This window comes from Dermacentor andersoni, chromosome 1, assembly GCF_023375885.2.
Source record: "Dermacentor andersoni chromosome 1, qqDerAnde1_hic_scaffold, whole genome shotgun sequence".
In the NCBI taxonomy this organism is placed as follows: Eukaryota; Metazoa; Arthropoda; class Arachnida; order Ixodida; family Ixodidae; genus Dermacentor; species Dermacentor andersoni.
This window is the reverse complement of record NC_092814.1, coordinates 404072064-404096173: the sequence shown is the minus strand read 5'-3', so window position 1 is coordinate 404096173 and position 24110 is coordinate 404072064. Positions and strand designations below refer to the sequence as shown.

Below are 24110 nucleotides of genomic sequence, written 5' to 3'. Positions count from 1 at the left end.
ATTTTACGCACGTGGGGCGCCGCTGCCTCTTCGCCTACCATTATTTCAAACGAAGTGACGGCGGCAGCGAAGAGCGTTAATATCGCGCGCTTTCGCTCCGGGGCATGTGGTTTGCCTGAAGAAAGTGAACGATGTGCTTAACATCTCGCGCTCCTCAATGTCAAAATAGAAAAAAAGGCTCGTGCTCAAGAAAACGAGATTACTTACCTATGTGCAGAAGTTCGGCTGCGACTGCTTCAGGGTGCCTTCCTTCCAACAGGCATCATGACGTCTGCCTCGCAAGTCATCAAAACCGTCAGGCTCGCACATCAGTCGAAGACTAGTAGCTGGGTCAGCCAACGATTTGAACGGATAAACGTACCACTTATTGTCGTTAAAGCATTTCACTAAAATGTGCGTCATGATGTCCGAAAAAAAAAATACTTTCATCAAAAAGCGCGATGCCTGAGCCACCGCACAACTACAACAAAGTGACTGAGTCCGAAAGCCGTTCATAGCTTCACTATCGTACTGAGTTATAAAAACCTTTCAAACACAAAATAACCGCAGTGAAAAATCGCTAATTCATAAGTAATAATTTTTCATCAACTAACCTTTATAAGTTTTTACGAACAACCTAATTTGTGGCGTAAACAATAAGTACTACGACCAAAAAAATGCGACTACGAATCTAGCGGTAACCATGTGTACTGTTGCAAAAGTGTGCAAAACGAAGCTACAGCGGTTACAACCGCATGCGCGCGCACACACACACACACACACACACACACACACACACACACACACACACACACACACACACACACACACACACACACACACACACGCACACACACACACACACACACACACACACACACACACACACACACACCCACCCACCCGAACGCTACCTTGACGTTTGTAGCGCTACCTAAAAGTAAAAAGTATTACTAATTTTGTTATCTTTACAAAAAGTAACGCTAATAAAATAGTTTAGAGCACCTTTGCAGATGACGAGATGACAGGTAAGGTATGATAAGAGTTCGTTACTTGTATTTCTTTCATTTGCCTTTGGCCATCTTCTATTTACCAGAACATACGAGACTTGCAGGCTTGGGAGACGAGAGAATGACAGTTCGGCGAGGCTCAAATAAATCGCACGCTTCTTGTAAGGCGAGAGTCAGGAGCGATTAGCTGTGATGCTGTTGCGGCTGTTGCTGAATCCGAAGCTCTTTGAAGTGAATGGTTAGAGCGGCTCCGCGCTGCGATCTCAAAGCGCGTTCGTTGTTTGATTTCTAGTACGACGGCCGTTGGATAAAAAAACTATTTGCTTTCCGGACAGAGGATGCGTCGCAGTATATTCGAAGACCTCTCACGTATGTGTTTGCAGCGTGTGCACGCTTGCATCCTTCGGTTCCCACAGCGCGTCCGATGATGTAGCGTCGTCGCGCGTCGGCGCCTGTCTTATCGCCGGCCGCGCTGCCGCCGTCTCTACTTTTGGAGAACTCGACATGCACGTAGTCACCGTGTTTGCAAGTGAATTTCGCATTCTTCTGCTCCCTTAAACGTGCTAATTTTGGATCGTACCAATGGCTATGTCATCGTGTGCATGTGAAAACGACGATGGCATTTGTACACCGGTGAAGAAATGTGAAATCGTTATGAATTTGGTGGTCGTGAAGCTAGTCTAACGTTGTAGTTTCTACGCAGCAAAAACAGCTACGAAAGTGTGGTGGTCCCGGAGATAGACGCTTTAAAGCGCCAGCTGTAACGACAGCATGAGGAAGTGGCACGCGGCGCACGCGCCAAGCATTTCAGAGCTTACTGGATTCCGAACGAGAGAAGTATGCGCGTGCTCGTGGCCTAATCGTTAGAGCACCGGGCTCGACGGCCGACGTTCGATGCCACCCCATCGGTCACAGATTGTTTTCTTTTCATGAAAGCGAGGCGAAAGAAGAACCTACCTGCCGCAAAGTGACAAGAATGAGGCTGGAACGCTTCGTATTAAATTTTTGTGATGTCTTCATATGCGAGTCCTAATTATTGTGTACTGGACTCAACTGCTACCCAACAAAAAAAAAACAACTACAAAAATCAACGCAGAATACCCAATAAATTATTTATTGGAACACTCAACGGTAATATTGTTGTGCAATGTTGAGTGAACTCAATTGCTTTTGAAAACTTGTTGAAGTCCGTTGTTTCAACAATTGCCCAACAGCACATCAATGGTTAATCAACAGTAATTTTTGTACGGGGAAGCTTGAGTTTGTGCAATTGGGCATGTGACACTGGGTACGTGTACGAATACACAACTTGGGCTTCTCGATATGTGCAACGGGGCATGCGCCACCCGGTCGGAATAGACAACTAGAGTTTGTGCAACTGGACAGAGAGAAAACATCTTTAATGAGCCTAAACATGGCTTGATTTGCAGGAGTGGTTCGCTATTCACGGGAATCCACGCGCCGTCTTGGCTGCGACCGCCCTCTCAACCAACATGACCTGGTCCGAGAGGCGGGAAGTGGACAGCAGCGTCTCCTGCTGGGGGGTTAGGCATGTGGCACTGGGTACGCGAACATTCTTGGCCCATCGCCCGGTATATGCCACTGGGAAGGCGTTCGAATAGACAAGCACAACGAGAGGCTAGAAGTGAGAAAGTCGGCGACAGGAAATCAAAGCAGTGAGCTACAGAGAAGGGATGAAGCTGTCGACCGAGGCAGCTTGTTTGAAGAAAGAAGTGAAATCAACGAAATGGGTCCAGAGTGTGGGTTGAGCTAGGAGCGTTGAGCTACATAAAAGCGAAGATGTGTTTGTAAACATCAAAGAAAACTTATGCTATAACTGATTCCGACACATGTGGGAAATCTGGAGATCTTTCTTTAAATTACGCAATTAAAGCTTACGTGTCAAAAATTATCAGTATAAGTAGCACCTGTTGTCCGCCTTTCAGAACAGGTTTTTAGAAATGGCAAAAATCAAGACGAGAAATAAGAGTAGAAGACAGGAGGCACTTGTCCTGTCGTAGTGCTTTATTTGCCGTTTGGGTTTGTGCCAGTTCTACCAATTTGTCTGTATAAAAAAACGTAATTTTATGTCTTCTGTGTATTGTCAACCTTTCGATGTACCTGATAATATATTGCACGGCTTCTAAGTTCTAAGTTCTAAGGATGCCACATTGTTTTGGGACATACAACCAAGGGATCGTAAGAAGTACTTTAGTTTGTATCAGCATAACCATACGATATTTCGTTGCACCCCATGAAGATAAGGTGACATTTGATAGGAATTTGCTGATAGAAAAATATGGAAGAGGTTCATGTTAGACCGCAAGGCAGAGCTCATTGTTTCTTCAGTATTTCAGTTTAGTGAAACGATTTCTTTATTTGAAGGGCATGCATAATATAACAGACTTTTAACGGGACTAGCACCATCTCTTGCTAAGTTGCCTTTAGCTGCGACTCTTTTATTTGCCAGAGAGCTTGTAGGGTCTACAGATAGAACTTTCCAAGTCATTTTTAGACCATCGGCGTTTGACGTGCTGGCTAGTGCTTGTGCAAATATTGCATACGATTATTGCCATCGATATAATAAACGCCACGCAAGAACAAGAAAAAAAACGAAAACTAGTAGTTAGAGGGCTCGGCTAGGAGCCCTATAAACGTTGGTTCTATTTCCTGCGACACACCGGAATTATTTTTTCATTTAAATGATTTAGAATTCCTTCGAACGCATGGACACATTCCGTCAATTCGTTAACTAGTAAATGATGTTTGCAGTAAAATTGTTTTCAGGAATCCCGATTAGATTTAGCGTTCAAACACCTTCTTCAATTATTTAGAGTAGAGGGGATGGACAAGGTTGGGTGCAGAGTTGCTTTCTATTGATTTATTAATTTCCAATACTGTTAGTCCTTGTGGGCTGTTACAGGGGTGGGGGAAGAGAATTTTCAACAAACACGTAACGCCAGTTCCGCAATAAACAATGCACTTAGCCAACATAATGACAGTTTACGTTCAAATGATTCAGTTATGTGCGTTTCAATAAATACATCTTCATCAAGCCTGTTCCAATCGACTATAGTTTCACAAGAAAGGAAAATTTGAAGGCATCAACGCATAGCACATAGGGCCTTAAAGCATGAGGGTGACCTGTACGTGGGGACACTCGTCCAGGGGGACGCAAATATATTCTAGAGTCCAAATTGAATTTATTGTTATACAGTTGGCCCAACAATTTCAACCTGGCCATTTTTCTGCGCGTTGCGAGTTAGGGCAAACCGGCACGAGATAATAACGCAGTTACAGACTGCGTTCTTTTGTAAGCATTAAAGATAAACCAAGGGTCCTCCTTGCAATGTTCGACTTTGCGGACCACTGTGTATAATCTCACAAGGAATGAAAGAAAATGAAAAGACGCAAACCAGGGGTTGCGTGTCGGCGCATCAGTTTTTTTCACAGAATTGTATTCCCAATTTAAAAACTTCCACCATAATCAGACTGCCATATACTGTCCGTTGAAAGCGATTTGCTCATGCATGCGTGTGTGCCTCCACGCGCATCTGCAGGTCGAAACAACTGATCAAGGATGCCATCATGGAGAACGACTTCCTCAAGAACCTGGACTCGTCGCAGGTGCGAGAGGTGGTGGACTGCATGTACCCGCAGGTGTTAGACGCTGGCACGCTGGTCATCCGGGAAGGGGACGTCGGCTCGCACCTCTACGTCTCCGCGGGTGAGCGGCTTGAACTTTCCACATGGTCAAAGAGCTCTTCTGGCCTAGTTGTCGTTCATCCACATTACTTCATAGCGCTAGTGGATAAATTATTCACAGAAGAAAACATCACAAAGGCACAAGCGTTATGTCTAGCTGATTCTAAAATGAAGTTGTGCGGTAATTTATCAGTACAAACTAAGTCGCGTACGAGACGACGCCAATGTGTATTAACAAAAAGGAAAAAAAATGACAGGAGGCTTTGGAAAGATGCAGACAGAAAGCTGGGGCCCAGATTCACAAAGTAGTTTGAGCGCTAGGCTGCATAGTAGCAACACGCGCGGGCGACTAAAGATAGCGAACGTAATGTGTGCATAGGCGACCAGTTAACGACAGCGAATTCATACGTGACTGCCGCTTCACATCGCAGTATCCACATCGAAGCCGCACTAACTCAGCGTTCCCCCAAGACTCTGCTTCTTGTATTAGTAGGGTTGGCTGATTAGGTCCCCTAATAATTAGGAATAAGAGCTTCTCCGCTCACAGGGCTAGCCAGTGATAAGAGGCAGCATAGGCAGATTGTCTTGGAGAACACGGTGCTAGTGGTTCTTCGATAGGTCTAGACAACGTAGGGTGCCTAAATACCGCGTGAGCCGCTGGAATCGAGGCACCCTGTGACAATGCAGGCAGTGGCGCCACCGCACTGCGCCTCGCCAACTTCGGTTACCTTATTTGCTGCGCTGGAGTCACGTGTGTACTAACTAATTTTATTTTGCCGCTCGCACACGATGCTTGTCTTGCAGTGTCAACGAATACGGGTAGGCCGCTGTGGGCTGTCAGCCCTGAAAACACTAAATACTCGAGGGAGCTTGCACATCGCTGCTAATCGGTAGCCGTTTGGTCGCGGTGCGTTTCTGCAACAGGGGCAGCGTGTGGACGTGACCCTGTAAGGAAAAGATTACCTGAAGGATCTATTAACTCGCATCATGTGTACATTGAGAATGCTGCGAGAGGCATACAGGATACGTTGTTTAAGGAAGTCTCTAGAAAATACCGTGCTTGTTTTTTTGTTTTTTTTTTTCAAACTTGGCCTTTGAATGTATTCCAAATTTGAAATAGCTTTCGTCTACAAAAGCTGCAGAAAAGCAAGTCCACTTTAAAGCAATTCCTTTTGCGCTGTCTTCTGGCCCTCGACAGCGAAAAAAAATTGTTCCTTTTTATAGAAGGGAGCTTGCTGAACAGCTGAAATAGTTTTAATGATCATCTGTCCCAGCTGAGAAAAGTAATAAAACGAATAAAAAGCCATTGACTACTTTAAAAGAATGTTTCAGTTTCGCCCGAAAGGCCTAGCACCGATTGTAATAGCAACTTATTAGACAGCTATACGAAGTCAGGATAGTAGGTTTTATCGGTCGTATGAAGTTGTTCGCTTACGAACTAAATTAACAAGCATGGTGTCACGCGCGCACAAACAAACTTGAAGACATCTCACTGGATCACCGAGGACACTTGCTGTCAAAACGCTGGCGACAGCGAAAGCAGCAGCGAGCGAATTGCCCTTGGTGCTTCCACACGAATTAATCAGCGTGAGAGAAGAACCATCTTTAATGGGCATGCGGATGGCTTGATTTCCAGGAGGAATTCTCTCTTGGCGGGAATCCATGTGCCATCTTGGCTGTGACCGCCCTCTGAACCAACATGATCTGGTCCGATAGGCGACAGCTGGACAGCAGCGTCTCCCACTGGCCTTGGGGGGGAGCAGGGGGCAGAGGTGGCAAGGCGCGATTTGAACACAGTGCGCAAGAACTAACGAACAGCCCTCAGTGTGCATAGACTCTGCACCCATCGCAGAATATTTTCAACATGGGGCACGCGCGGCTGCACTCAGCCGCGCTATACGCAGCCGCGGCCGGAGTAGAACGGCCCTCATTAGATAGATAGATAGATAGATAGATAGATAGATAGATAGATAGATAGATAGATAGATAGATAGATAGATAGATAGATAGATAGATAGATAGATAGATAGATAGATAGATAGATAGATAGATAGATAGCAAAGCTTCGAAATCGCTTCACAGCAAGCTTCAGATTACGCGTTAAATAACTTGGCATGTTTTCTATGGTCATGTTGATCAATAATACATCGCACTATGGACTTCCAATTTTTACCTTGCAGTAAACTGGCTTGAATGGTAACGCATAGAAGGTTGGCATTAATTTTCAGAGAGCGCGTGACATTTAAGTGTATGTTATCATTCGAGGGGGAGCTGTATGCGCAGTGGATAATGACCTCGCAAAACACGCATCTTTCACTATGTTCCCGTCAGAAGAATAAATGAAATAGCAGGTGGTGTTCGACATAAGTTAGCATGCCGACGAACATCAGCTATGCTAATCTCTTCGATAAACAGAACATAGGCTCCGCCAATTGGGTAGGAGGAATCGCCGAACGCCCCCCTATTTCGGAAAACCACTAGCCTTGCTGGAGTACCTATTTGCATATTTATGAGAATGCGTCGTAAAAACTACCGAGAGAGTCGACAAATTTCAAAAAATACTTATTCACAAGGGAGACAATGAGCTACGAAACTAACGAGTAAATATTTCATTAACGGTGTGGACAGCAGTAGAGGAAACAGTAAACCTCAGGTGAGAGATAAAGAAACCGATTACTCAACATGAACTGCTATAAGGCATTAAACCCAACAGGAAAAAGGAAATCAGAAGAGGGGAGTAGCTATATGTTCTCAAATTTAAGCTGACTGATCATGTACTGCTCTATCGAACAACGGCAATCACTTTTAACATTCGTTCACCTCGCCGATTCTGACTTTTGATAAGCCGTCGCGGCGCATAACAGCCTACCTTCGAAGCAAATTAAAGTAGGGATGTGATTGACCAATTATTAAATTTGTAATATGTGGAGTTTCAAAGGTATCCCTTTGTTGTACATTATTGATTTTCCTGGTCATGTTGAGGTATTACAAGAATAAGTTAACATAACATTGACATTGTCATCTCGAAAAATATGCTTTAGTGGCGGTAATGTTGAAGCCTTCAGTGGCTCTACGTTTCTTTCTCGATTCGGCGACAAGTCTATCATGCATCCTCAGGTACATGATACCTTAGTGAATGCATTGAATATGCGGATATTGATGCACGTCTTGCCAAATGTATCCTAATACAAGACATGCAAAAAATATCCTAAAATAGTATGAATATACTTATTGCACAGACAGACAGACAGACCGACAGACCGACAGACAGACAGACAGACAGACAGACAGACAGACAGACAGACAGACAGACAGACAGACAGACAGACAGACAGACACAAGCATGTGCGGAGAACACGCTGGGTGGTAGTACGATGCTACTACTAAAATATAAATATCCTCGCGCGCTAGAACTCTTGTTCTATTCATTAAGACGAAGCTTTAGCTCGGGCCCAATTCCGATGCCTCCTATTCAAACACGTTGAAAACTTAGAAATTATTTTCTTACGTAACCCCTCGTCCGATTTCAATGAAATGTGGCAGATTTGAGAGAAAAAGTTAAATTCTAGTGATTGTTCCAAGCGGCATTTTGATTTTGGCCCTGATTTTTTAACGAAAGCTTGCGAAAATTGGTAGGCTCCGGAAATAAATAGAAGTACGAAGTTTACGAACTCATAAATCTATTGCAGTTTCGTAACTTGAATCCGTCAGAACATCAAAAGCGCTAAACTTTAATGCATGATTTATGTCTTATGTGAATTTGTTAATGTTTACAAAGGTTCCGCAAAAGTCCTACTCACAAATTAGTGGCGCATGTGAGAGGCATGTGTAATACATCAAATTTGTTCGCTTTAGATGTCCTTTTAGGTTCACTTCACAGAATTGCGATATCATTTTTCATTGTCGAGTTACATAACTGCAAACTCTATAGTGTCATTTTAAGAAGATTCGCAATTTTCGACGAATTTAACAAAAATTGGCGGCCTAAATAAAACAATCCGATTCAGGCGGTAACTAAAGGTGTAATTTTGCTTTTAAATCCAACGAACATCATCAAATTTGGTGCACTGGTTACCCAAAGAAACAATTTGTTTTCTCTCATGTATTTACATAGGAGACCCTGAGCTTCCGTGACCCTGATCTGACCCTGACCTTAAGCTTCCGCTTAAGAGAAAGCTTTATCGCTGGCCCAGCTCCGACGCGGCCTATTCAAATACATGTGAAACGGAAAAAAAATTTCTGAGATAACCCCTGGACCGAGTTTAATGACATTTGTTGCCTTTGAGTGAAAAAGCTAAATGCTAGTGACTATTGGAAGCAGAATTTTGTTTAGGGCTTGTGCTTTGTATAAAAAAGTTTCAGAAATTCGAAACTTTGAAAAACATAGATGCACAAAGTTTAAAAATTAATAACTCTACATAAAGAACAGATATCGCGATTCTGTGAACAGCATCCATTAGAACATTCAAAGCGTACAAATTCAATATGTCAATTTTTACCTTACGTGAATTCGTTACGTTGTGTACAAGGGTTCTGCAAGGGCTGTATTTCCATATTATTCAATTCTTTTACCTTCATGTTTAACATATCAATTTTGTCCGCTTCCGATGTACTATTACATTCACTTCACATAGTTGTGATATCAATTTAGATGGCTGATTTACACAGTTGTAAACTTGATTGTGTAGTTTTCAGAAAATTTGCGATTTTTGCCAATTTTTAATAAAAATTGATGACAAAATTTAAAAAATTTTAAAGTGTGGCTAGATTTCACATGTTTCTTTTAAATGCAACAAACCTCGTCAAATTTGGTAAAATTTCGAGAAAAACGAATGGTCCTTTTACATGTATTTAGATAGGAGCACCCGAGGTAGAGCTTCTTACATAGGCGTAAAGTACCAAATACGTTGATCATGTATGTAGCTGTAGATGTAGGCGTGTTTCCTATATTCTAATGGGTTTCAAAAATCCACCCGCAAGTTTGAGTACGCAACAAAACGCACGTTTTTATTTTTGAAAAAAAAAGTTGGGGTCCTGTAATGTACAAGTATTCCAATCTATTTTATTCCCATCTCCTGACGTCAAACTTACGTAGGCACCGACGCGAGCGTTGTTTGAAGAGCCCAATCAAACGCTCTGCTCGTTTATATGAGGTCACTTAGTGTGTTTTCAAAGCGCATGGCATTGCCAACATTGAGCGGTTTTTCTGATCTTATTGGCTGACAAGAGGCGAGAAGCACACTGAAGTGGAGAGAGTTCCGCTGGGGCCGAGCCAGCCCAGTGAAAGTAGATAACTGGAGGAGGAGTGTGATGCCGGCGTCTGCAATTGGTACACTTTGCCTCACTTAGCTTGCGGTAGCTGGTTAAAATATCTTCAGCGGCGTGCTAGGGAAGGTTAAAAATGCCGCTTAAACCGATCTCCAATGGATCCTAACGTATCCTCAATGGATCCTCCCCCTTCCTCAATCCCCTTCCCTGTAAGGTATTTTGAATAAATAAATAAAGTGCTGGCAGAGGGAGGGGGAAGAAGAAGAAGACCACACAAGGCGGACGTGCTTCGTGTCGGCTCCGCTACTTTCCTATGTTTTTGGCGGATTACCGAACTTCTCGTGGAAATTCTTCTTGCCAGCGACAGGCGGAAGCTTCAGGACTCCCTCAACATCAAGTTCTGCCAGGTGGGCCCATATTCTGGCCGATACGCAGCGCCTTTTGTCCGCCACGCAAGCGGGGCAAGCTAAGCCTAGCATTTCCACGTACGCCACCATTGCCTGGCCGCCACGGCGGCGGGGCTTGCAAAGCCTAACTTGTCGCCGGAGCTCATTGGGGCTCCCAGTCGCCGACGGCAACGTGCCAGGCCTTTCCCGGCGTTAAATGGAAGTTGTCCAGGTAGAAGGAACAGAGATCAGGCCGGAAGATTTCGGCGAGGGAGCGGGGTGGTGCGATGTCAAGAGGAAGAAACAGGCCGATGGAGTGACCGAATCGGCGGATAACCAGCAGGAGCACATGCAGCGACGGACGGTAGCCACGTCGAATACGGGAACCACCACAGCGCAGTACAAAAGGAAGTACGCCCGGCAAGTACATCAGATTGCCATGGCAAGCCGAATGCCAGAGTTACCGCCGGACGAGTACAAAATCGTCGTACGCTCCCGAGGCGGCTTCAACGTACGCGATTACGGGACGGATCGCATTTACTGCTGCCTACGTAACGCGGCGGGTGTAGGCAGAGAAGCGGCCGGGGAAGATAGCATCTGCCTCAACGTTAAACAGAACGTTGTGGTGCTCAGCACGCCGTCTGAAGACAGAGCTAAACGTTACGGAGCTATTAGCAAGCTTTGCATCGGAGACCGAGAGTTCGAGGCGAACGCCTATCAAGCCGCCCCGGAGAACACTTCCAAGGGCCTGATCAGGAACATTACAAAGACCGAGAGCCCGGCCGACGTCATCGCTAATCTAGTGACGCAGCGCAACCCCGGTGTGCTGCACGCCAAGCGCATGGGCAACACAGACAACATAATCGTTTTGTTCGACGGATTCCACGTACCGAGATACGTATATTACGGACCTATGCTCGTCAGATGCTCCCTCTACAGGAAGCAAATTGACGTATGCTACGAGTGCGGCAGGATGGGACACCGCGCCGACGTGTGCCCCAACCCCAACGACAAGATTTGCCGTGGATGCGGACGCAACAATCCGTCGCCTGACCATCGATGCGACCCGCGTTGTCGACTATGCGGCAAGGGACACTTCACGGGAGACCGCAGCTGCAAGGCGCGATACAAGACCCCGTACATAGTCAAGCGCCGCCAACTAGAGCGAAAAAGACAAGAGGAGGAAGAAGCGGTCGCAGAGTACGGCAGCTGTTACAACAGCAGCAGCGACTGTAATGGCAACGGATGCTACTACCTGAATTACCCAGAGATAGGCCGCCATTTAGTCACCGACAACCGAAGAGGACGCTCGGCTAGCCGCGGCGGGAAGGGCGCCGTGGGAAAATCCCGATCCCGATCCCGCTCTCGCAACCGGCCACAGCGGCCGAGAAGCACGTCAATGGCGCGCGGTGGTGCCGGTCCGGGCATCGCAGCTGTCGGCCACATCAATCAACAAAGTCAGCAGCAGCAGCCGTGGCAGCAGCAACAAGGTCACAGGAGCACTGGGCAACAGGTGAGCTGGGCGGCTGTCGCAGCTTCTCCCGGCGGCGGAGGCGCTTCGGTGGGACGCCCTGGCGGGCCCGCCGTCGGAGGCGGCGGTGGGAACGAGCTCGAGCGAGCGATAGAGCGAGTACTACGACAACGCCTAGAACCATTAGAATCGATGATTGCCGAGCTTAAACGCGAAAACGCGCTCCTTAGAGAGGAAAATTTCAAATTGAAAAGCGAGCCTCCACAATCGCAGCAACCACAGCAACGTCACACGACGATGCCGCCATCCTCGGTGCCTCGATCACCGACTCCATCTCGGCCTGAGCCGGCCGGGTTGGACACGGATGACGAGGGTAGCTCGATGGAGACGGCGGATGAACGGGTTAATCGTCCAGTTACCGCGAAAAGGATCGCACTAGATCCCGCAAGACCCGACACCAAACAGCCATGCGGCCGTTACGAGAAATTAGAGAAACGAGTAGACAGCATCGAGAAGAGCCTCGAGGAACATTTTGCAAAACAGACGGCACATATGAACGAAATGTTTAAAACGCGGTGGCTAAGCTCTCTGAGCAAATAACACAAATGCTCGCCGCGCACTTAACGCGCATAGACGACATAGAAGCGAGGCTGCCGCCAGCTACGGGTAGACCAATAACAATGATGAGCAAGCCGTACTCTAGACAACAACAACACAATCAGCCGCAGCAAAGCACGCTCACAGACGTAGAGACACAACCGCAGCAGCAACCAAGTCGCCTCGTTGGCGACGGGTTAAATTAAACACAGGCATCATCATGGCTACACACGCAACGAACCACACTAACACTGGGAAACAACAACAATACACCATCTGGCAGTGGAACTGCCGGGGCTACAGGAGGAAGCGCGCTAATCTCCAGCAATTCATACGCAGCCGCGAGACGAAACCGGACGTAATTCTTTTACAGGAGACAAACTATCCGGTCAAACTAGCTGGCTACAAAGCCATAGATGCGACCGCGACGGACAACAGGCAAAGAAGGAAACGGTCTACACCCCACGTGGCAGATGGCGCTGGGCCAGGGGCGGTGGTGGCGCGCCGGCCGTCGCCCCCGCCCCGCCCGTTGCCGGTCGCCGCCGTGCTCGTTCGGCGTAACGTCACTGTAGCGCAGCGCGAACTTCCCTCCGTAAAGATACCTCACGTATTCGTAGAATTAATTCCTAAGAGTGGCCGCGGACTCGTCGTCCTTAACGTGTACAGCAAACCCACGCTGCAGCACCGCTTCGGGGACCTGCTCTGGGGCGCGCGCGCGGCTTCCGGCGGCGAGCCTCTAGTTGTTGCGGGCGACTTTAATGCGCCCCACGGAGCCTGGGGCTACGCCCGAGAAACACCCAAAGGCAAACACCTTTGGGAAGACTCGCAAGACCACGGGCTTGAACTGATCGCGAATCCCGCCGATCCTACACGCAGAGGGAACAGCGTGAGTGTCGACACGCTACCCGACCTCGCGTTCGTTTCGAATGTAACCACAGCGCACTGGCAAAACACGCAAGAAGATTTAGGAAGTGACCACATGCTGATCGAGATGACGATAGGCACGGGCCCGAGCGGTCGTGAGACTAACCCTGTAAGCAAAGGCCGTAAACTCAAACTTGTGAAGTGGGACACGTTCCGCAAGAAACGAGAAGAAGCAGGGCGAGGCGATGAGCCGATTACGGACATAGACAAGTGGACCGAGACGCTCAGAAGGGATGTAGACGCGGCGACGAGCGAAGTTCCGCCCGAGGCGAACCTTGAGATAATTGACAGCAGGCTGCTACACATGTGGGAAGCAAAGCGAGCACTTCTAAAGAGATGGAAATGTCAAAGACACAATAAGGCTTTGCGCAAACGCATAGCACAATTAGACAGAGAGATCGAAGAACACGCACTCCAGGTATCCAGGGCACAGTGGGAAGACACGTGCAACGGCCTCGAGAGGCAGATGGCCGGGGCGAGCGCTTGGCGCCTCTTTCGGCACCTATTAGATCCGGAGGAAACTAGGGCCGCTCAAGGCCACAAGACTCGTAGACTAGTAAGAGATTACAAAGGTGATAACTTCTTCGACGCAATACGTGATCGTTACTTTAAGAAGGCCGAAAGCATCCAACATGCTGAATACGACGGCGTCGCAAACGAGAAATTGGACGCGGAATTTAGCGAAGCAGAAATTCGGATAGCCCTGTTCGAACTAAACACCCGATCGGCGCCCGGCCCGGACCGGGTTACCAACAAGACTCTCCGTAACCTAGACGACGAGTCGATCTCCCGCCTCGCGACCTACGTCAACGAGTGCTGGCGAGGGGGCTCCCTTCCCGAAGCGTGGAAACGGGCCCGCGTTATCATGATTCCAAAACCCGGCAAGCAAGTTACCCTCGATAATCTAAGACCGATTTCGCTAACGTCTTGCGTTGGAAAAGTCATGGAACACGCAGTTCTCACCCGCGTGACCGACTTTCTCGAAGATCGTGACGCGTTCCCGCACACCATGCTAGGATTCCGCCGCAACCTCTCCTCACAGGACGTATTGCTTCAGCTTAAACACCAGATCGTAGACGACACTACCAGCTCCACTAAGGCGATCCTCGGCCTAGATATTAAAAAGGCATTCGATAACGTTAAACACGAAGCAATCTTAAAAACAATTAGAACGTTAGGACTTGGCCAAAGAACGTATAATTACGTTAGAGATTTCCTCGCGTGCAGGCGTGCATGCATCGTCGTTGGCGACGAGGAATCGCCGGAATTTGAGACGGGTCCGTCCGGCACGCCGCAAGGATCCGTCATATCACCTTTACTCTTTAATTTAGTTCTGCTCGGTCTACCCGAGAAATTAACAGAAGTAGAAGGATTGCATCATAGTCTATACGCGGATGACATCACCCTCTGGGTTCCCGGGGGAGGATGTGACGGTCACGTCGAGCGAACGCTACAGGCAGGGGTAGATGCGGTCCAGAATTACTTGCGTGGAACGGGCCTCGAGTGCTCGGCTACCAAGTCCGAACTGTTAATCTACAAACCCACAAGGAGAGGTCGTAAAACCCTGAGCGACGAAGAACGGGAATACTCCAAAATACGTATTATATTGGCAGATGGTTCTCCCGTACCGCACGTAGACAAAATTAGAATCCTGGGGTTACACCTGCAGGCAAATGGCCATAACGGAGAGACGGTGCGAAGACTTCGTCGTTCGGTAGATGACACGATCCGACTCTTGCGTCGCATCACGAATAGACGCAATGGTATGCGGGAAGACTGCGTGATCCGTCTCGTGCAGGCGTACGCGATAAGCCGCATAACGTATGTTGCCCCCTACCTTAAGTGGATAGGGTGCGAAAAAAACAAGGTCGAATGCATGATACGAAAGGCTTTTAAGAGGGCGGTCGGCGTTCCACTCAACGCGAGCACCGACAAGTTTCTGGAGCTCGGGCTTCACAACTCACTTGACGAGTTAATCGAGGCGCACGACATTGCGCAGTACGAACGATTATCTCATTCAAAGACAGGTCGATGCATCCTCGAGGCACTCGGCATCGCGTACCACACTCAGCATGGAGAAAAGATGGCGGTTCAGGCCTCGGTCCGCGACCGCCTGATCATCCCGCCGCTTCCCAAAAACATGCACCCGACGCACCACGCCGCGAGACGCAACAAACAAGCAAGAGACCTTCAGAAGAAGTTTGGCAACAGCAACGAGGCGGTGTACGTAGACGCTGCGCGATATGAAGGAGAGAAAAGCGCACACGCGATCGTGGTTGTAGACCGCACGGGAAAGTGCCTCGCGAGCGCTACAGTGACCACGGGACACACGGAGGCGGCCGAAGAAGCCGCAATAGCCCTAGCACTGGGGCTAGCCCTAGCGCTGCGCTGCGCTAGGGCGATCGCAGCCCTAGCGCTGCGATCGTGATCAGCGACTCGCAGGCGGCAATCCGCGGCTTCGCGCGCGGTCGCGTCTCGCGGGAAGCGGTCCGCATACTCCAAATTTATGACGACGGCGACTCGTCATCGCCCTCGCAACCCCAAAATTCTACAGTCTTCCTCCTCTGGACCCCGGCACACACCGATGTCCCGCTCGCGGGCAACGAGGCGGCCCACGCCACGGCTCGAGGTCTCACACGCCGAGCCGCCGCAGATTATGTGGCCGCCGCCCCCGCCCCCGAGAGCGGGGCATCCGATCTGCCTGATCGGGACACTACAACAGAAATGCGGCAACAAGAATCACAATGGGCGTGGGGCGATCGCCTGACCACGTTCAGAGATCTCACCCAACACTACAGACTCCAAAGACGCACATTCCCGACACCACACTACAAGTTAAATAGGAATGAGGCCGTAACATTACGCTTGCTCCAGACAGGCAGCTACCCTAGCCCCGCGGTCCTACATCACATCTACCCAGGTTTATATCCAACAGATGCCTGTAAAGCTTGCGGACAGCGAGCAACGCTGCGACATATGCTCTGGGAATGTGCCGGCAACCACGGTAATGGGACCACATCCGTTCGCGACGCGTCCGTAATCGCGGCCGTTACCACAGTACGGGAAGCCTCGAGCTCGCTTCTCCCCGACGCCGCCCCGGCTGCGGGGCCCGCCGGGGACCTTCTCCATCGGCGTCGCCACCGCTGGGAGGCGGCTCTCAAAAGTTCAGAGTTGGCAGACCAGCTCTGGGCCGTCCGGCAAGCCAAAGATGCCGCCCGAGTCCAAGGACTTGGAGCCGCCACCTGAGGCCACCACAACGAAACTGCCGGCCATTCATTAATAAAGTTTCTTCTCTCTCTCTCTCTTGGCAGAGAGATGTCGTATGCCTGCTGAAAGGGCTCCACAACGGTATAGTGCGACGCAATTTTTTTTATTATACAGAAATAAATACATGCTCCCCGGGCAGCTTCATGTAGCCAGTGCCAGGGGGATAGGAGGGCAGCCACCTTGTATACCTTCTGGAACAATATAGATTTCAGCCACGCAACTATGTATGAACTTCCAGAGCTAATAATCACAGAAGAAGGTATTTTTTCAGCATTGCTTAGCTTCGACATTAGGAAATCTTCGGGACCCGACGAAATCCCAAATGCATTTTTGTTTAGATACGCGGAGTGGTGTGCCAAGTATCTTTATAATACTTTTAGCAAAAGTTTGGAGAAAGGAGAAGTTCCTTCTGACTGGAAAATAGGCAAAATTATACCAATACACAAGACTGGCGATAAGCTCACAGTAACTAACTATCGCCCGGTCTCGTTGTTGTGCACAGCTAGCAAGGTGTTGGAACATTTTCTTTTCAAACATTTAAGCAGTTTCCTAGAAGGCAACAATTTTTTCATGAACAGTCAGCACAGATTCAGGCTGTTACGTTTCGCCTACGACGCGCGGTATAGCCGGCGCGGATGCAACGGACGCCGGGGCTTCATTCAAAGCGGCGGACATATTGGCCCGTTCAGCGCTGCCGTAACGCTTCCTGCCAAGCGCGTCCAGGCATGTTTCAATGCCACGTGTCTTCTTGTGTGTGTGTGAGTGTGTGTGCATATTGGTGCCCACGCTTGTCAAAGCGCGGCAGCCGGGGAGAGGACCTCCCCAACTGTGAAGCGAGGAGGTCTGACCGGCGCCGGCCCGGCGGATGCGTCACTTCTTGTCTCAACGTGTCTCTCAGTGTGTCCGTGCCCCGCCGTCACGGGCGCCTCTCGCAAGCCGTTCCTTCTTGCCCTCGACTCCGAGAGTATAAAAGCAGCTGCCCCGGACGCCGAGAGAGGCTCCGATTTCTTCCGTCGAGTAACGCGCTCTCCCGTTTCTCCACTTCGGTCGACCTGACCGGCCGCTCTTTTGCGATGCTAGAATAAACAAGTTGTTCTGTTAGCAGTCGACTCATCCGTTGCCAGCACCTTCGGATGCTTCCAGTTGTGCCCCAGGGCGCCAGGCCAACGCTACCCTTGGGGCTTGCGACCCAGATGCAACAAGGCGTGGCCTTTCAACAGTGACGCAGTTACTCCACATTAATAATGATTTGTTTGCAGTTCTTGATAACAGTGGCCAGGTCGACATAATCTTTCTAGACTTTGAAAAACCCTTTGACGGCGTGTCACATTCCAAAATGATATTAAAACTAAAACATCTCTTTAGAAATGAGCGTATTCTGAGGTGGCTTGACTCTTACCTAACGCAAGGCCAACAATATGTTCAGATAGGTGACTCTAAATCATCAATGCTTCCAGTCCTTTCGGGCGTACCTCAAGGGTCCGTCCTTGGACCATTACTTTTTCTCGTTTATCTGAATGATCTCTCACTTGACACTGCTGTACAATGCCGATTTTTCGCGGATCACTGCGTTATTTAGCATGCCATTCAAACTAAAGATGATCAATTACTCTTAACTAATTCTCTAACATCAATTTCTAACTGGTGCCAGACCTGGAAAATGAGCCTAAATATCCTTAAGTGCTCCCAAATGACCGTTACAAAAAAGAAGAGTCCACTATCGCATGCATACAAAATTACCGACGTTGGCGTTACTGTTGTCGATACCTTTAAATATCTGGGGATTGAAATACCTCGCGATTTAAGATAGAGTGCGCAAATTAAAAAGACAGTTTCGTTAGCCTCAAAAAGACTATGGTTACTTCGGCAACGTCAGAAGCACTGTACAAGCAAGACAAAACTAGTTGGTTATACTTCACTGGTGCGTCCTCTACTTGAATATGGTGATGTCGTTTGGGACCCGCACACTAAGACTGATATAGATAAGCTGGAAAAAGTACAAAAAAGAGCACTCAGGTTTATTTTTAATGCCTACGGAAGACAAGTGTCACTATCTGATCTCCGTTCAAGGTCTGGTCTTCCAACACTGGAGGAACGCCGTAAGCTACACCGTCTGAAGATGCTTTACACGATAGTGAACGGCCAAACTAAAATGAGTTTGGACAAATACTTACAGTTTAACACGTGTAGAAGTACCCGCGGAAAGCACGAACTTACCCTTATTGTACCCCAGGCTAGAACTATCGCTTATCAATTTTCATTTTTTCCTAGAACGATAAGAGAATGGAACAGGCTTCCACAAGAGCTAACGAACAAGCCTACTGTCGACTCTTTCTTATCGGCTATTTCTCAGTTGTGAGCGAAGCACGCAATTCCTTTCGTACCGAATTTTTATTCAACTCGTGTCATTAGTTTCAGAGATATTGTTCTGCGCAGTAGCGTACAAGTATGATCTGTGTTGCACTGTGTGTGAGCTTGCTGTGTTCGAATTTTATTTTGATATTTTCTTTGCTTGCACAGTATCCTTTTTTATTTTCTATGTACCACTCCTGCTTTGGCTGCCAAAAAGCAGCTGGCAGTATTTTCAAATAAATAAATAAATAAATAAAACTCCGGATCGCGTTTTCGCCCCTTTAAAGCGTTGTAGCGAGTCGCAAAAGTCACAAAAATGTAGGTTTCAACGAGGCAAAAGGGCATGTAAAAATGGGATATCAATGCCAGACTGACGCTGATGATATTGCCGCGAATCTTTACACTGCTTGCTCATTCTTCATATCTGCCGACACGCCGCTTTATCCTTTGTTTGTGACGTAAGACGCGCCCAGATTTATCCTGATTGATAGCATCCAGAGAGAGCTGATTCTAGATTGTTCCACAATGTTCTAGTACTTTGCACGCTTTACCAAGAAAGCTCGCTATCAGCTTTAAATTGAGCGCAGACGACAGCGGCGGGCATTCTGTTCGACGACCGCCGAGCACACTGGTCGCTTCGCCGCCGCCGGGTAATTCAGTCCATTGTGGGCGCAAGTCAGCCCAATAAACAGTTTTGTGTTGAGGAACTTTTGTCCGTCTTCATCGCCCCTATGACTGCCGTCACCACTACGTGACAATATGGCGAGGACGGCGGCATGACAACAAAGGTATAACAATACTGGAATGACGATGACGGTATAACAAAGACGGCGTGACAATAGCATGACTACTTTAAGATGACTGTACGCTTCAATGACAACGACTGTGTGAAGACAACGCACTGACGACGGCGGCATATCGACAGGGGACTGATGACGGCTGGATGAGTACGATGGAAAGAACACGAATGTATTACGGCGAAAGCACGACGATGGCACTACCATGACCACGATGGCATCATGATGATGGCATGACGACGATGGCATGATGAGAGTCGAATGAAGTACATGATTACAACGACTGGAACGACCCCGCCTGCATCACGAACATGGCATTACTATGAATGCATGACGCTAGCGAAGTGGATATCGCAGTGGCGGCCATCCTGCTAGACGGATGAATGATGACTTGGCAGTAGCGACGAAAGTACAGTGCACGACACTAAGCACCATGCTGCTTATTCTGCAGGTGTGCTTCTGGACGGTTGAGCATCGAGCACGATAAGCGCTGAGCTACAGCGCATGCGCATAGGGTACTACAAAGGAAAAGTTTGGCGTCGCGAGGAACGGACATCGTCTGCGCCGGCGGCCTCAAATGACAGAGCCTACGTCACTGGTCTCTCCGTGTAAAAGAAGCCACTCAAGCCCCGAAGCCTTCACTTGGCAGTAGTGACGACAGTACAGTGCACGACACTAAGCATCGTGCTACTTATTCTGCAGGTTAGTGCAAAGCTACTGTATCTGCATATAGTCTTGCGTTTTTCGTCGCTGCTTCCGAGTATCGCGAGGTTTATTGGGGCTACTTGTTGAATTTCTGTTTTTCTCGCCTGTTATTCCTAAGTACGACTGCCAAACTATGTGGAAAGAACTGGCCAAGATGTAGGATGAACTAAAGTCTGATTTTGCTAAAGTAAGACACGAGATGCGGCATGAACTGAATTTCTTTAGTGAATGTTTGGAAAGAGATCTACGAACAGAAAACCACGAGCTCAAAAATGAGCAGAATAACATGGCAAAAAGTCTGGATTTTGCATTTCACGCAATTGATGAACTGAAAACAAAACTCATGGAATGTACTGCAAAGAATGCTAAACTCGAGAGTGAAAACGCGTCTTTTCACGCTAAGTGTTCCTCTTTAGAAAGCACTGTTCAAAGCTTAGAAAACCGACTCGTGTAAACTGAGCAATACTCTCGGAAGGCCAACCTAGAGATTCAGGGTGTAGTGAAGACCGAGAATGAGTGCTTCAGTGACATACTTTCCAAACTTGGCTCCACGATCGATGAACCAATCGCTGCATCGGACACTGAAACGTGCCATCGTGTACCTACACGCAGTTGTGATCGGACCAATATAATCGTCCAGTTCAACAGTCGCGCGAAACCCGCGTTCAGGAACTTGAAAAAACTGTCGCTCATCTTACAAACGTGGCATTGAAGCTGGAAAGTCGCTCTGACGATCTTGAAAACAGGTCCCGCAGAAATAACCTTGTTGTCTATCGATTACCTGAACCCATTTCTGAGCCTACCCGCCGTGGTTGCTCAGTGGCTATGGTGTTAGGCTGCTGAGCACGAGGTCGCGGGATCGAATCCCGGCCGCGGCGGCCGCATTTCGATGGGGGCGAAATGCGAAAACACCCGTGTACTTAGATTTAGGTGCACGTTAAAGAACCCCAGGTGGTCGAAATTTCCGGAGTCCCCCACTACGGCGTGCCTCATAATCAGAAAGTGGTTTTGGCACGTAAAACCCCATAATTTAATTTTTTAATTTCTGAGCCCTCCGGGCAGCCACTTGATGCGTTCACAAAATATCTGATGAACTTGGTGTTCAGTGTGCAGCCATTGAACGTTGGCACAGGCTTGGGGGGCGTAGAGGTGATAAAACACGTCCTGCTATCTTCAAATTTTTGGACGACATGTCAAAGCTTGCAATATTAAAGAATGCCCGAAAGCTTAAAGGTACAGAAATATATATAAAGGAGGACTTCTCTGAACGGGTTCGAAAGATACGCAAAGCTCTTTGGAGACTTTGTGTAAATCAAAGGAAAATGCATCTACGGTTCGTCTGCAATATGATTCCTTCCTGATAGATAATGTACGCTATGTGCTGAATGAATGAGGTGATTCAATGATTAAAAACAAAAAGCAAACCTCTGCAGTACATGAAACTTGACTGCATTCCGATACTAATTTCTCGCTGGTAAACGTTAATGCGCGCAGTCTTCTTAACAAAATTCAAGACTTTCATCACTTCGTTGCATTTTATCATCCTTCTGCGATTTGCGTGAGTGAAACGTAGCTTGGTGAACACATCTTAGATTCTGAAATTTTACCACCAGGTTACAGCGTCCTCAGGAAAGGTAGAAGTGGCCGGCGCGGTGGCGGTGTGACACTCTTTGTAAACCAAGACATTGAGTTTACAGTATTGCCTGACGTTCCTAACTGCGAATCTGTATGGTGCAAACTAATGCTTTGTGGATTCACTTTGGCTGTAGGGGCTGTTTATCACCCCCTGACACGGATCTCAGTGTCTTTTCCGATCTTACCGATTGTATAACCATACATAAACTTAACTGTTGTAAAATTTTACTTGCTGGTGATTTCAATGCCCCTGGCATAGATTGGCCAATGCTATTTGCTAGTGGAAGTCACAAATCCATTTGTGATTACTTGATTAACGTGACTATTTCTATCGATCTGACGCAAATTGTGAATACCGCAACCCGCGAAAGCTCAATTTTAGATCTTGTTTTCATAAATTAGTAACTTAGACAAAATGGTTACGATTGTAATATTGTTGAAGGTGTGTCGGACAATGATTGGGTCATTGTTTATTTGAATTTAGCAACTATGCCTAAGCTTCCTTCATATCAGAGAGTATTGAACTTTGAACGTGCTGATGACAACTCCATAACTGAGTTACTCGCATGCTCTTTTGATGATTTTTTCGAGTTGCGTGAACCATTCCTGTGTTAACGTGTTAGTGAGCCGTTTTTTCTCAATTGTCAATCAATGTATAACTGATTACATTCCAACCAAGTGTATAAAGCGCAATCCCGAGCACTCTTGGTACACACGTGAAATTATACACCTAATTCCTCGCATCAGGCGTCTGCGCAAACAACCCTATGCAAACAATCCAATGAAAGGTTCAGTATTGTCCACGCTTAAAAACAACTTAACATCTGCTATGTCAAATGCGAAAAGTTTCTGTTTTAATAACACCTTGTCACACTTCATTAAAAACAAACCATCAAAGCTCTGGCGAACCATCAGTCCACAAAGTCAGAGCTCTCCTTCATTCATTATTGCCAATCAACCATGCTCAGATATTCTTAGCATTACTGAAGCCTTTAATAATTACTTTAAATCAGTGTTCACCTGTGATGATGGACGCACCCCCACGTTTTTTTACTGCTCTTTCGTCATCACCTGTTCCTAGTATGGTAATTACTTCAGCTGGTGTACATAAACTTATACTCAAGATCGATTCTATGAAAAGTACTGGGCCAGATAATATACCAGATATGTTTTTTACGGCGATATTCTGAATGGAGCTCTCGGTACTTATCCCTAATTTTTTCCACATCTGTAGAATCATCCACTGTTCGAATACTGTGGAAACGTGCTAAGGTTGTTCGAATTCACAAAGACGGTAATAAGCAGGAAACGTCTAACTACACACCTATTTCTTTAATATCAGCATCTTGCAAACTATTGGAACACATTATTCATAAATATATCATTCAGTACTTATCTGAACATAAAGTTCTTTCGCATGTTCAACATGGCTTCAACGCGACGGTAACACAACTTCTAGAATTCTCCCATGATATTGCATCCACACCAAACCTTAGAGGACAGCTTGATGCCATTTTTATTTATTACAGTAAAGCTTTTGACACAGTGTGTCATAAAAAGCTTCTCATTAAACTCAAGGCAATATTTCATGATTGTAAACTACTACGTTGGATACAGGACTACCTAAGTACAAGAACCCAGTTTGTTTCATTTAACCATCTTCATTCATCTCGTGTCAATGTTACATCCGGTGTACCACAGGGGTCTGTCTTGGGTCCTTTGCTGTTTGTTGTCTATGTAAATGACGTCGTTGAAGTAACTGCGGGCACTTCCGTCAAAATAAGACTATATGCTGGTGACGGCGTCCTTTATTCTACTATAAGTAGTAATCATGATCAGTTCGAGTCGAATGAAGTCCTCGCCAGTTTTTGCGAATGGAACAGAATATGGGACATGTCACTTAATTTTAAGAAAACCGTATCAATGAGTTTTTCGAACATAACACAACCATTACAATTTACATATTTTAATGAAGCGCACAAGGTTGCAAGCGTCCACACGTTCAAATACCTTG

At 47.2% G+C, this 24110-nt stretch overlaps 1 protein-coding gene across 1 annotated transcript in view; it reads left to right on the top strand.

The window, feature by feature from the left end:
• LOC126518611 (cGMP-dependent protein kinase, isozyme 1-like) overlaps window positions 1-24110 on the top strand; it is a 648418-nt gene that overhangs the window by 265815 nt on the left and 358493 nt on the right. Inside the window, exon 3 of the mRNA XM_050168386.3 lies at window positions 4550-4716. Coding sequence (XP_050024343.2) covers window positions 4550-4716 — 167 coding nt within the window. The remainder of the gene's footprint in view (window positions 1-4549; window positions 4717-24110) is intronic.